Below are 14466 nucleotides of genomic sequence, written 5' to 3'. Positions count from 1 at the left end.
CATACCATTCCTTATGTTTTGTCCAAAGGTAAAAGCAAAGAGAATGAAAACTAGTGCATCTTTTGCAGTTAATGTGACTCAAGTACTCGGTTACACTGCTAAAGTTCCAAAACATTACCAACTGCAATAAGGAGTACTTGCTACGTTGTTAGAAAAATGCTCTGTCACATGCAGTGTCTCGACTAGTGAGAACATAAGGATGCCAGACGTACAGTAAGTCTCAGTTACCAGGTGCCATCTTGGCATTCGCATTGGGGAAAAAGAGGAAAGTGAACTGCAGAAAGAGGAAATTATTTTAGCTAAAGCTTAATGTCAGCGATCTTTCCCCTCATCTCCTTTGTTTCCTTTTCTGAAACTCTCAATTCTTTTGTATTTTGTTTAAACTTTCACCCTTAACATCTGCATGGGACTCATGAGTGTTCACAGTATGACTCAGGCTCAGATGACTGCTTAAAAAGTAGCCACTGCAGCACAGCCCAAGGAAATTATGTGTCATTTTTGCATGGTGGTTTTTCTGGACTACACAATCTCTTTCTGAGGCTTTCAGGGATAGGAACTGAATGAACTCCAAAGTCTCACAGTCACTTCAAAGTTTTCTCGTTACTTCTTCCTTCAAAGTCATGCGTCTCACTTTTGCCTGTCCCTTATCTATCACTTTTATTGTCCCCTTATTTCTGGAAAGCTTCATGTCCGAGAATGTGATGACACATAGCAATAATGGAAATATATTGTCTTCAACATATTGAATTACAGTTCCCTTCATCCTTCACAATTGGCTATGCTAACTAGGGGCAATGAGAGTTAGGGGCTGTGCAGACCAGTGGGAAAGGCCAGCCTGGGGGCGGAGTTGGGGCATGGCATCCACATGACGCACAACCCAGCTCTGCCCCTAGGCTGGCTGCACGCAGCAGCACAGTGCTCCTCTGGCGCTGCATCTAGATGACACAGCATCAAAGAAGCACCATAAAACCGCACTGCCCTTTCCAGGGTGCAAAAACGAACTGCTTTTTGTGGCTCCTTTTTGCACCACAGAAACACCAGATCAGGGCTGCAGCATGCAATTGCCATGGCCCCAATCTGGCAAAGATGGAGGCAGCTGCTAGCCACCCCTTCATGGGCGGTCTGCACAGCCCCTTAAGACTCCACAACATTCAAAGTACCATGCAACCTTTACTCCTGGTGCATATGAAACCACTTGTGCTTCTGCATGTACAGTAGACTTTTTAATTCTTTCACCAGAAGTATATATCCCAACTAAATGACTGCCAGCTCTAAATATCTGATATACACATTACTGCAAATACACAAGTATTGATTACTGCTCCATATCTCCTCTTTCTCTCCCAAATTATGAACGCAGAAGTCATGATCTAACAACACAAATATGTGGGTTTCCACACATATTTCACATAATTAGCTTTCTTTCCAGATCACAATCTACAGATCTAAATATTCACAAGGGGAGGAGAAAATGTCTTGTTTCACCAGATATTTAAGGTATTTGTAGTTCTAGGTACCTGATCAACATAAAGCGATTATGCCACTTAGTTGTATATGGTGAGCATGATGTTTGGATGTACTTTTGCTGGAGGAAAATGCATAGAAGAGGCCATGGTCTACTAGCTTGCTACTGAAGGTACAATCTGTTTCTATTTAAGGCAACTATGAACAGAATTGCTCAGAGCAAAAGGAAATCTTGCACTACCTTCCCAACAGGCTCAGACTTTTGAGAATTTTTATACTATCTGAGCAAGGCAAATAAATGGATTATTGATTAATTGCACACTTACCTGAGCAGAGAATGCCCTTGTATCTTGGACAGGAGAAGTCATCACACTCACAGAACAAGCCGTAGATCTTCCCAAATTCACTTTCATAGCAGACACAGTGGTTGCAAGAGCATTCCCCCCGGCCATTGCAGATACGCTTCCCTTCAGCCTCACGGCACATATTCTGGTACATGCTCCCACTCTCCCCCTCCTCGCACTCACACTTGGCGCCCACGTGGCCCGGATCACATTCACATAAGCCACACACATGTGTGCCATTTCCACTACACTTGCTGCTGTTGTACTCAGTTTGTTTGGTACATCCACAGGTGCAGTTGTATGTGACAGTCACTTCTAAAGTGTCCCGGAACCAGTCTGGCTTGATAGTAAATGTATGAGAGGTATTCTCAGCAGGGCAACTCCGGGCTTCTACTGATATCTCAAAGGAAACCTACGTGGAACAATGAGAAGTCAGAACAAGAAAGTATCAGACTGAGAAGTCAGGGGTGTGGTAGAAAGAAAGGCATTCTCTGGTTTATGCTGAACAAAAAGCACTCTGTTTAATATAGTAAAGTAAAACATTATTTTATATGAAAACTAAAATGGAAATACAAAGGCATGAATAGAAAAAGATTAAAAACAGAAAATTAAAATTCGTAGGTCTAAATCCAGTGGCTAGTTCCAACCAAAATAGACTCTGTAATGCACAATGAAGACCCCTTGGAATTGTACAAACGGAAAAGCAAGTGAAAAGGTATCCCTTTCTTTGCAGCAATGTCAAATCATTTCAATAAAATTATATTTACTCTTTCTCCTCTGATTGAAAGCCTTCCAAGCATTAGAGCATACTTTTTTATGCACACATTCATTAATTCTTTCTTTCTTCTTCTTCTTTTTTAAAGAGGTGAGTGCATTCCAGCCTTCTGTCCTACCTGCTGCTTTTCTCCCTATTATACTTATGTATTTTTGCTTTATACTATGTATGTATGTTTTAAAGCAGTTCCTTTTAAGTATTCTGGGTTTTTAAAAAGAAAAACATTGTTTCCCAGTACATTCTATAAATTCTTAAACAAAAAATAATAGTTATCCCATTACTATTATAGGAATAGGGACTCTTGCCAGAGAAATGTCTTGTTTTCAGGTGTAAAATATTTTGGTTACTTTCTTTAATTGAACAAAAATTAAACAAAAACAGAGTCTGTGATCCACTACATATATATGTACTTGGAAATAAGCCTCCCTGAACTTAATATTCAAATATCCATAGCACTGAACCGTAAATTATTATTTTGTATGATTAAATTAAGGAAATTTCAGAAAGATACATGCTTTTAAAATTTAATAGTTGCAGATTCAAGCTACTGAACACTCCTGAATTAATTACATGTGTATGTTGTGCTGTACACCTTCATGTTGTTTCTAACTTATGGGAACCCTAAGGCGAACCTCTCTTGAGTACACCCAAATAGTCTTCTCTATGTCTCCGACTGATGCAGTGACCGGGATTGGCGTCTCTCCTCTCGTGGCCTGTCTGGAGTCGGTAATGGGCTGGATGAGGGACAACAGACTCAGCCTGAATCCAGAGAAGACGGAAGTACTTGTGATAGGTTCCCCCGGTCCGGGGTTGGTGGTGGTTCCACCCGTCCTGAACGGAATCACGCTTTCCGTGAAGGACTCTGTACGCAGCTTGGGGGTGCTCCTGGACTCGTCGCTCCACCTTACATCTCAGGTGGATGCGACGTTCAGGAGCACCTGTTATCAGCTTCGGCTGATACGCCAGCTGTGTCCCTACCTTGACTGGGGAGACCTTGAAACTGTTGTACACGCCCTGGTAACCTCTTGTTTGGATTTCTGCAATGCGCTCTACATGGGGCAACCCTTGTACCATACCCGGAAGCTGCAACTTGTGCAGAATATGGCAGCCCGTCTGGTCACTGGCACTGCCAGGGCCAGTCATATAACACCAGTCCTTAAAGACTTACATTGGCTGCCTATTCGCTTCCAGGCGCAATACAAGGTGTTGGTAATTACCTATAAAGCCCTAAATGGCTTGGGCCCAGGGTACCTGGAGGACCGCCTTTCTCCGTACAATCCGCCCCGCGCACTTCGATCTTCAGGGCAGCTATTGTTAAGAGTTCCAGAGGTGAAATATAACTCCACCTCTAGGAGGGCTTTCTCCATCTCAGCCCCCAACCTCTGGAACGCGCTGCCCTTCGAGCTCCGCTCAGCCACCTCCCTACCTCAATTCAGGAAGGGGTTAAAAACCCATTTATTCGAACAAGCCTACCCTGACCAGTAATTCTCCCCCCCCCATGTCAGCACTGTTTTGCCGACATGATAATTTTATTACTTTTATTGAATTGTTCTTAATGTATTTTATATGGTTCTGTTTATTTGTATTGTTATTTGCTGTTGTTCACCGCCCTGATTTTCAGAAGGGCGGTATACAAATAAAATTTTATTATTATTATTATTAATATTTGTTCAGAAGAGGTTTGCCATGGCCTTCTCCTGAGAATGAGAGCATGAGAGTAAAGTCACCCAATAGGTTTCATGGCCAAGCAGAAACTGTCCTTCCAGAGTCATAGTCCAACACTCAAACCACACATGCAGGCCTAGAAACAAGCCTGTTTTCAGACAGCATATTTCATATGCTCTCCAGAAGGGAGCCAATGCTGGGCAACTTTTGCATCCTGCATGTGGACTGACAGAACTATGAAAACTTTATCCTGCAACACATGACATTTTTAAAAATAGTTACTCCGAATGATTCTGCAATGATGCAAATTAAAGACAGCACTAAATAAATCTTGAGAACTAAAGACTAATGGCTTGGACTACAAAGAAGTGCTGCTTAAAAAAAGAGCATGCATTTGGAGACTGCTTGGAGAAGGCATTATTGTTGTTAATAAAACCAAGGTCATTATTGGAGGAGGGGAGCAAAACAAAGAAACTGACATTGAAAAGAAGTACATACATAAATAGTGTGTGCTAGCATTCCTTCAGGTTTACCTATAAGTTTATTCCTTATGTGCTTTGAAACAGGTTTGGTTTGGAAAATGCAGGGAGTACAGACAAGAGTTCTAAAGAACTCTTGGCTCTTTAGAAGCATTGCTGTGAATTCTCTGCTTTATTGGAATACAGCCTGCTCTACTCCTGTATGCCAGATGGCATCACACAGATGGCACTCAATAGCAAGCTTTCCCATTAGTTAACACCAGCAATGCCATCTCAGAATTAGGATAAGGACAGGGAATTCTGATTTACAAGTGTTGTAGGGAAAGACAGGAGCAGTTGTCCTCCATAATGAAGACAAACAGATCAGAAAATCAGAGCTAAAAGGATTGTAGAAAGAAGCTCCAAGACTGCAAGGATTGCCAGTAGCTTTCCCAAAAGCTGAATCAGAGGGGAGCAGGATCAAAGTGTGTATACAGTTGGACCAACTTATCAATGGATTTTTTTATACACAGATTCGAGCATCCACGGCTTGAAAATATTCAAAAAAAGGTATAAATTTCAAGTATCAAACCTTGATTTTCCCATTTTATATAAGGGACACCATTTTGCTATGCCATTGTATTTAATGAGACTTGAGCATACATGGATTTTCTTATTCACGGGGGTTCCTGGAACCAAACCCCAGCAGATAACAAGGATCCACTATATTTATCTTCTACAGGGGAAACAGCAATATCTTAGGGGTGTACAATGTTGGTTATTATCAATTTCAGTCTATCAATTTCTGCTACATGAGGACGGCAAATATTAAAAACACCTATGTAAGGAGACCTTCATGCCAACTTTCCACTCTTATCAAGTACAAGAAAGTACAGAAAGTTCAAGGCCTACTCACATAGGTGTTTACTAGAGCTTGGAAAAGTTACTTTTGAGGACTTTAACTCTCAGAATCCCCCAGTGGGTATGCTGGCTATAGAATTCTGATAGTCATTGTTGGGGAAAAAAATCTCCAAGATCTTCTGTAGGTTCTACATATAGTGATGGTTCTACATATAGTGGCAGATGTCCATCTCCTCATTCCATATAAAACCTGGATTCTGGGCCATGTGTGAAGTAGATCCTAGTAACTAGTGTGACAACAGAAGCAGAACTGAAAGTTGACTGTTTATGTGTATTGATCTTCTGGTTTCTGTCCTTCAAACAATATAATCCCAGCACATTCCAAATATAAACTCAGGGGGACTACATACATGGTAAAGCCATGATTAGTAAAGTACTGACCAGTGGTGTCCCTGAGCTGGGTGTCACCTGGTGGAGGGGGTGGGGCTTCTGGGGGCAGGACTTCCGGGAGTGGCATGGTCTCCCTCCCTCTGTGCTGATGGGGGAGCAAGGGGACAGAGCGCACATGGGGGGAACGCAGGGGAGGGTTCAACTGGTGTCACCCCCCTTCTGAGGTGTCACCTGGTGCAGGTTGCACCACCACACATGCCCCTAGTGATGCCACTGGTAGTGATCAGCATTCACTTAATGTATCAGTTTCAAATCCTACTCACACTTCCCTTGGATTAAGGGCAAGTGAACTCAATGTGTCCCCCTGTAAATACGGTTGCTATTTCCCTTTTTTTCCTGGGACAATCCCAGATTGGAGGGTGCAAAAAAATGTCCTGCCTGGCTGGGCATTTTTGATTCTTCAATCCCAGATTCTTGCTTTTGTCCAGCCCCGTAGCAGTGGCAGGGGTGCTGCTGCTGGGCTGGAGCCACAGGATGTTTGTCCTCCACTCGACCGGTCCACTCACTAGTCTGGGCTGCAGGTGGAGGCTGAAGAACAGCGGCTCTTGAAGCCAGAGCAGTGCTTCCCCAGTGTCGCCCCCAGACTGTAGAACGGCCTGCCGATGAGATCCATCTGCTTACATCCTTAGACAGCTTTAAAAAGGCTGTTAAGACAAATTTTTTCTGGCAGGCCTTCCCAGAATAGAGAACCCGGCCTCAGAAAAAACGTCTGGGAATAAGATACTGCCGCTCCCATTGATGGTTTCCTGATGTGATGTTGTTGACCTTTTAGTCAGTTTTTAATTTGTATGTTTTTCATTGTTTTTTGCTTGCTTTTAATTCTGCATTGGATTTAATACTTTTTTAAGGAGGGGAGGGCACCAGGAATTTTATATGTGCTGTATTTTTAACTTTGTTAGCCGTCCCGATTGTTCTCAGAGGGGCGGGATACAAATAAATATTATTATTATTATTATTATTATTATTATTATTATTATTATTATTATTATTATTATGAGGCCCAGTGGTAGCAGTGTTAGTGTTGGGGCCAAGTCATTGCTGAGCGGATAACGGAAGCAGCAGAAGCAACAGCAACAGCAACAGCAGGAGGTGACAGTTATGGGGCAAGGGATGGCTGGGGCAGCCTCCACCGCCGCCGCCACCACCGCCTCAACCAGGGCTCGGCCTCGGGAGTGTCTGTTCCCTCGTCCTCCAAAGGAGAGCCATGGCCTCCTTCCACAGCTACTTCTCCCCACTTTGATATGCCGCTGGGAAAGGGGGGGAGGCAGATGATGGGGGGCGATGAGTCAGCAGGCCCCAGACCCCCGGACACAACCACCCCCCCCCATTTCCTTTGACCCTGGCTTGTTGTGTACCTTCAAGTTGTTTTCCGACTTATGGAGACTGTAAGATAAAACTATCCTGGGGTTTTCTTGCCAAGATTTGCTCAGAGGAGGTTTGCCACGGCCTTCCACTGAGCCTGAGAGAGTGTGACTTGCCTAAAGTCACTCAATAGGCAGGCAATCAAACCCTGGTCTCCAGAGTCCTAGTCCAACACACAAACCACACAAAGCTACATTCTAACCTTCTGTCCAGGAAGAATGTCAAAATGTCCTCCATTTTGAGCATGACTGAGAAGCATGAATTATATTAATATAATATATGTTTTTGGGTTTTAGTTATTCAGGTCCTCCATTTTTCTTGAACATCCTACAATTTCTCCTACATTTTGTCCCAGTTTTGTGTAAGAGAATTATGGCAACCTTACCTGTAAACAACAAAATTAAGTATGGTCTGGCTGACTAAAAAGTCTTCCCTAAAACCTTTACCATTTTCCAAATGGATAGCACAAAATGCAGGGTGATGTGCCGCTTGTTTTATATCTAACACTGTGTGACCTTACTGGTTTCCAGCTGCCAAAGAGAACTCACCAAGATCTTGTAAACACTAACTCTGGAAACTATCCTCCAAGATTCTTTACAATTCTGCTGTGTGAAGGATCTCTTTCTGGTAAGCTGATGGCTTGCTCATACACAAGGCTTCTGTGGTTACGATCCACTGATTCATATTCAACCCAACAAATACACATCAAACTCACTGTATCTCCTATCTGAAGATCTCCACACTTCCTGACTCCAGGGTAGGACAAGCCATCTTGACACGTGGCTGTGAAACCTAGGTTGATGTCCTCAGGATTATCCCAGACAGTCAATTCTACTTTAGATCGAATGCTCTAGAAATGGGAATGAAAGAGTCTCATTAGTATGTAGAATAAAATCCATCACTTTGCCACCATTAGGAGGTTGGGATGCAGAATCTGGAGGTGTGGCTACAGTGGCTGTAAATCCATTGCATTTTAATTTCATACAGGTTGAGTATGCATTTTCTGGAAATCCAAAATACTCTAAAATCCAAAAATGTCCACCTAGGTGGATGAGATAGTGTCACTTTTGCTTTATAATGGTTCAGTATACACAAACTTTGTTTCATGTAGAAAATTATTATAAATATTGTGAATAAAATTACCTTTAAGCTATGTATATAAAGTATCTATGGAACATACATAGGGAGATCCTTGGGAGAAGTGGGAAATATAAATAAACTTTATTATTATTATTATTATTATTATTATTATTATTATTAAATTAATTTTGTATTTAGACTAGGGTCCAATTTCCAAGATCTCATTATATACATGCAAATATTCCAAAAGCCAAAAAAAAAAAAAAAAAACTTCTAGTTCCAAGAATTCTGAATAAAGGATATTCAACCTGTAGTAACAAGGACCAGGCAATCATCATCTGCCTATGGTGCAGCAGAGGTGTTATAAGGGATGAACTTATAAACTATCATCTGCAATAGGAAGAAACTAAAAGTGCTGTTTTGGCCTTAAGGAGAAGAAGGGAAGTAATAAAAAGGAACTAATAAAAACTCTGGGACAGTACTTATCTACCTTGAGACAATACTGTATAGAGAAAAAAACTGAGAAAGCAGGATGAACAATGAAAAAGCAGTTAACAGGAAGTAATGTCAAAAGATTAAATTGTTAGATTAACTAAAAGTATTTATGTTCTAATTCAGCAGGAACACACAAAATCAGTGAAGAGCTGAATCTAAAAGGTTCTACAAAATTAGGGAAACAGTTTGAAATGGAATATTTGTGTCAGCCTGCAGTTCTTGCAGTTAAAAATTTAAATCAAAAACACTCCTTTGTCTGGTGTGCAGAGTGGCACATTCTGTTCTTTTCACTACAGGAATTCGGAGGGGGGGCAGCCATAAGCAGCTGCAAGTTGATGGGGAATGTGTGAAGCATGAAGAAGCAACTGCACTGTTGAAGGGAAGTAACGGCTGGGCAAAGAGAACCAGCTGCAGTAAGGATTAACAGTAGAATAAATCAGCTGTAGTAAGGTAAATAATGATTTGTGCAGGATGCAATACGCTCCCAGTTTTCTCACCATCTGGGTGGTTTGTTCTGCACACATATTCTAGGCTCCTTTCATCATAATCTTGTGAGTGCTTTAGCTGCTACATCCTGAGATCCTATTGTTGTAATAAGCACTTATTCATTGAGCAACCAACATTGATCGCTACATGTCTGAGACCTGGAGGTTGTGATTGATAGCCAAACTCAGGAGTACTACAGCTATCATGCTGAATTATGTATTCTACCTATAGCAAAGGAAATCAGTCACCTTGCCCCTTTTATCATGTGCCTTCACGTTGTTTCCAATTTATGGCAACCCTAAGGCAAACCTATAATGGAGGTTTTTTACAAGTTTCTTTGGGGGGGGATGGCACTGCCATGCTACAAGACTGAGAGAGTGTAACTTCCCCAAGGTCACCCAGTGAGCTTTCATGGCCAATGGGGATTCAAACCCTGCTCTCCAGAATCATAGTCCAATGCTCACACCACTACACCTAACCTCACCCTACCCCAATATAAGACAATCCAGAAAGAAACCTTCCTGTTGCTATTTTGCATACTGGGGCACAAATGGATTTTACCACAGTCAGACAGAAACTCTCTAATAATGTTGGGTAATTATACACCAAGACTTGCCATTTGTTTATTTAAAATTATTTATTATATCACCTTTTGGCTTCAAGGTGAATTTCAATTTTAAAACTTTAAAATAATTCTAGAACCTCAAAACTTCACACGCAGAAGGATTAAAAAGAATAAAAACTTAGAAAGAGAAGGCAAATCTACTACATTTAAAATCAGTGAGAAGCTGTACAGTTCTAACAGCCTGCCAATATAACTGAACAGAACAACCCTAAACTCCTTTGGAGAGAGTTCCTGTAGCTGTCCATGCAAACTACACTCTCAGTTCTCTCACTTCCTTTACTCTTCACTAAACAGGTGGTGGTTCAATTATTACTTTGGGGATATAGCCTGTAGTTTCCAAAGCACCAACCAATTGCCTGGTTCCATACTACATCCATCATGTATGAAGGTTTTGATCACATGGGCAGTTGGAATCACAGATTGTAACGGTTTCTTCTCGCTTTTCATCGCCTTTAAATTCCTGGAGAAGATGGTCACTCCAATGAGAAATCTCATTAAGCAGTTTTTTCCATTAGCCAGGACTGTATTTCAATGGGTGCTGCCATTAGAAATTTATAAGATTTGCATAAATCATGTAATAATTTTTCACATAGGAACCTCTACGCAATGTCTCCTTGACACAAAGTGAAACTCATGTCAAAAGCTACAGGGCCACGGTGAATCATAGAGTTGGAAGAGACCGCAAGGGCCATCCAGTCCAACCCCCTGCCATGCAAGAAATCTAAATCAAAGCATTCCTGACAGATGGCCATCCATTCTCTGTTTAAAGACCACTAAGGAAGGAGACTCCACTACACTCCAAGGGAGTTTGTTCCACTGTCGAACAGCCCTCCTAATGTTGAGGTGGAATCTCTTTCCCTGTAGCTTGCATCCACTGTTCTGGGTCCTAGTCTCTGGAGCAGCAGAAAACAAGCTTGCTCCCTCCTCAATATGACATCCCTTCAAGTATTTAAACAGGGCTATCATATCACCTCTTAAGCTACTCTTCTCCAGGCTAAACATCCCCAGCTCCCTAAGGCATTCCTCATAGGGTATGGTTTCCAGACCCTTCACTATTTTAGTAGCTCTCCTTTGTACACACTCCAGTTTCTCAATGTCCTTCTTAAAAATTGTGGGGCCCAGAACTGGGCACAGTATTCCAGGTGGGGCCTGACCAGAGCAGAATAGAGTGGCACTATTACTTCTCTTGATCTAGACCAGGGGTAGGCAACCTGCGGCCCACAGGCCGGATGCGGCCCGGCAAGGCCTTGGGACCGGTCCTGCCACCAATTGCCGCCGGGGCCTTTGGCCTCTCGCGCGCAGGGGCAAGGGGGGCAATTGTCTATAGACACCTCAGAAACATGCATTTATCTTAACATTTTTTTAAAAAATCAGCAATTTTTTTGCGTGTCCTCCACTTTTTTAAAAAAAGTGTCCACCATTTGAAAATGTTGTCCTACATTTATCCCAGTATATTTATTTATTTAATTTTTTTAATTATTTAATTATTTATTTTTTGGCTTCGGCCCCCCAGTTGTCTGAGGGACAGCAACCCGGCCCCCCGGCTCAAAAAGGTTGCCTACCCCTGATCTAGGCACTATACTTTTATTGATGCAGCCTAAAATCACATTGGCCTTGTTAGCTGTTGCATCGAGGAACAGTTCACACACTAGCTCCTACCTATATGAGTTATCAAGAACAGAGGGTGATAAGAGGCCAGGAGCTGAACAATAGGATAACATCATGGGGTCTGAAGTTTCTAATATTCTTTCTGTGGCATCAGAGCCATTGTAGAGTACCTCCTTGTGCCACAAAGGTAAGAAGCCCGTAGGACTACCACTGCCCCCTCCAGAATTCGTCCCTTCTCGCTTGCTGCCCCTTACTCCTGGAACCTTCTTCCCCCACATGCACACCTCATCACTTCTCTACCCAGTTTCAAAACTGAGTTAAAGACTATATTGTTTAGAGAAGCATTCCCAGAGGCTAGCCCCTCTCTGACACAGGAAGCCTCCTTTTAACCATTAATTAAGAAGCCAAGCCCTTCCTCCAGTCCATCTGCCTTGGTCCAGGCCTCGGAGGTGGAGAACTGCTGGACCTGATCCCATTCCCAACCACCACTCCCTTGTCTTCTTAGATTGTAAGCCTGAGTAAATCCCACTGATTCAATTGAACTACTCCAACTAACAATAGGATCCTGATCTCTCTATCCATCCATCCACACTGTAAGGACCTTATCCACAGGGACCTATGTGCTTCCATCTCGAAAATGGTTCAAGTGTTGGCATCCCAGAAAAGCAAGCAAATTCACTAATGATTATCTCACACAGAGCACAACAACAGGTTAAAAGCACATTACTTATGCAAGAAAGTGGGTAGAAAGCGAATTTGGGTTTTAGACAGATGAAGACCTTTCAATTTTCCCTGTCTGAAAAGGTCCTAAGAAAACAAAGTCAAAACATGATTGGCCTACTCTAGTTGAGACTAACAATGAAAATTAGACTAAATTGTGTGTATATACAGAGAGAGAGAGAAAGAGAGAGAGAAGACAACATCAAAATAGGAATGAAGAATGAAGAAACTTACATTGTAGGCTTTGACTATGAGCTGGATAATATTTCTGGAGTCTGGATACAAAATCTCTATTGTTGTTCCAGGGATAAGAGCTGTAAGATTCTTTTTTAAACAAAGCAACAGAAAAGGGGGGAAAGTTATTGACATATGGACTACGAATACAACTGTACTCTATGATTCATCAGTCTAGGTGGCTAGACCTGGAAGGGCGAAAAACCTTGACCTTTGCACCTTCTTTCCATTAACACTGTGGAAATGGAGAAGAATGGACAAGGGAGAATGTGTTGAAATAATGGAAAGGTACTCTGAGGCTTTGCAGAGATATGGTTCACTTTTAAGTAATAACACTGAATAATAGCAGTTTGGACTGAATACCATTCTGTATTCAGAACTGAATACAGTTCTGGCACTATTCCTGAAATAAAGACTAAATTCATAGCTATTTCGGGGGCCTTCGTGATCTCTGGCATTTATCTGTTTACTTTAAGGAGCTTACCGTAGCTGCTTTTCACTGAAGCTCCATTCTGAAATTAACTGAAGAATGGGATGGGGAGGAGGAGAAGAGCTCCAGAGCCAGCTAAGCTGCACACAGGCAGAGGTTTCAAAGCCATATCTGAAGTACTTTCTCAAATACTTTCTAATTTAAAGCTTCACCTCTTTTCTTCCAAATACCAGAATTCTCATTTTTTGCTTAAAAAACAATTACAGGGGAGCATGGGGGGGGGAGACAAGGAAAGGATCTTCATTATCCAGCAGGCTACAAACCAGGAATCTTTCTCTTCTTTGCTACTAGGACTTACCTTGTAAAGAAGATAGTGATTTTTTGTCACTGCAAAAATTAGGTGGATATTGTTCTCTGCTAGTTTCTCTCCAAGAAGTGCAAGGGAAGGATAATCCTAGGAAGGGAAAGCAGCGCACACTCAAGCGAGGAAAGTAAAGTGCAACTATTTTGTAAATTTAAGGCTACAATCCATTTTACCTGGGAGGAGTAAATTCTACTACATTCATCAGGATTTACTTGTGAATCAACATTAGATTGGCTTTATGAAATTCCACATATGCACACTTACAGTCAGGAAAAAAATCTGCAAATAAGAAAAATAGCCAAATCTCGAAGCCCCATTTCATTATGGCATCCATGTGCCAAGAAGCTGAACTCAGGTCCAAGTGAACACAGTCTTCTTTCCCATGAGTAAATAAATTGTTTTGTGATTTTGTGAAATTGGGTCATTTCACATGGGGCTGTTGTAATCACAGTTCTTTTGCAGAGGAAGAAATGTATACAGTTTGCCACCCAGTGGCATCTTCTTTTTGCACTTTTATGCTAACAATAATACATTTTTTTAAAAAAAACTTAATATTTATTCCAGATGTTATGCAATTTATGGGATACAAACTGCAGTCTAATATAATTCATTTGCCATGAGACATATCTATTAGCCAGGTCTATGTCTATGTTGTTTGTATTGCTTTAAGCATCAGAGATTCATAAGATACATTGCAGTCTATGAACTTCTTTCCAAAATTCTAAGTTTTCCTGACTTCTTCTTGCCTTTTAGTTCCCTGTTTGGGAACTAAAGCCATTCCTGGCCCATTCTATTCCCCTCCCCTGGGCCTTACCAATGGAGGGAGATGGTCTTCCTTGTGTTCTTGCCACTGCCTACAGAAACCATTCAAATTATAGTAGTGCCATTTGCTCTGTGTTTTCCACTGAAGTGATTTCCACTGAAAGTTGAAAAGCAGTAGCTGTTGCTGTGTGCCATTTCTGACTCATGGCAACTCTAAGGAGAACCTATCAAGGTGTTTCTTGGCAAGACCTGTTCAGAAGGCATTTGCTTTTGCCTTTCTCTG

The 14466-nt window shown here is 41.7% G+C and overlaps 1 protein-coding gene across 4 annotated transcripts in view; it reads right to left on the bottom strand.

Moving 5' to 3' along the window:
* ITGB5 (integrin subunit beta 5) overlaps positions 1–14466 on the bottom strand; it is a 111928-nt gene that overhangs the window by 46883 nt on the left and 50579 nt on the right. For all 4 annotated transcript variants that reach the window (XM_042453330.1, XM_042453321.1, XM_042453338.1 and 1 more), the window contains 4 exons: positions 13416–13511; positions 12628–12717; positions 8095–8229; positions 1791–2220 (listed from right to left, as the gene is read on the bottom strand). In XM_042453330.1, coding sequence (XP_042309264.1) covers positions 1791–2220; positions 8095–8229; positions 12628–12717; positions 13416–13511 — 751 coding nt within the window. The remainder of the gene's footprint in view (positions 1–1790; positions 2221–8094; positions 8230–12627; positions 12718–13415; positions 13512–14466) is intronic.

Source organism: Sceloporus undulatus, chromosome 1, assembly GCF_019175285.1.
Source record: "Sceloporus undulatus isolate JIND9_A2432 ecotype Alabama chromosome 1, SceUnd_v1.1, whole genome shotgun sequence".
NCBI lineage: Eukaryota > Metazoa > Chordata > Lepidosauria > Squamata > Phrynosomatidae > Sceloporus > Sceloporus undulatus.
Note: the sequence above shows the minus strand (reverse complement) of the source record. Positions and strands in the feature narration are given on the sequence as shown.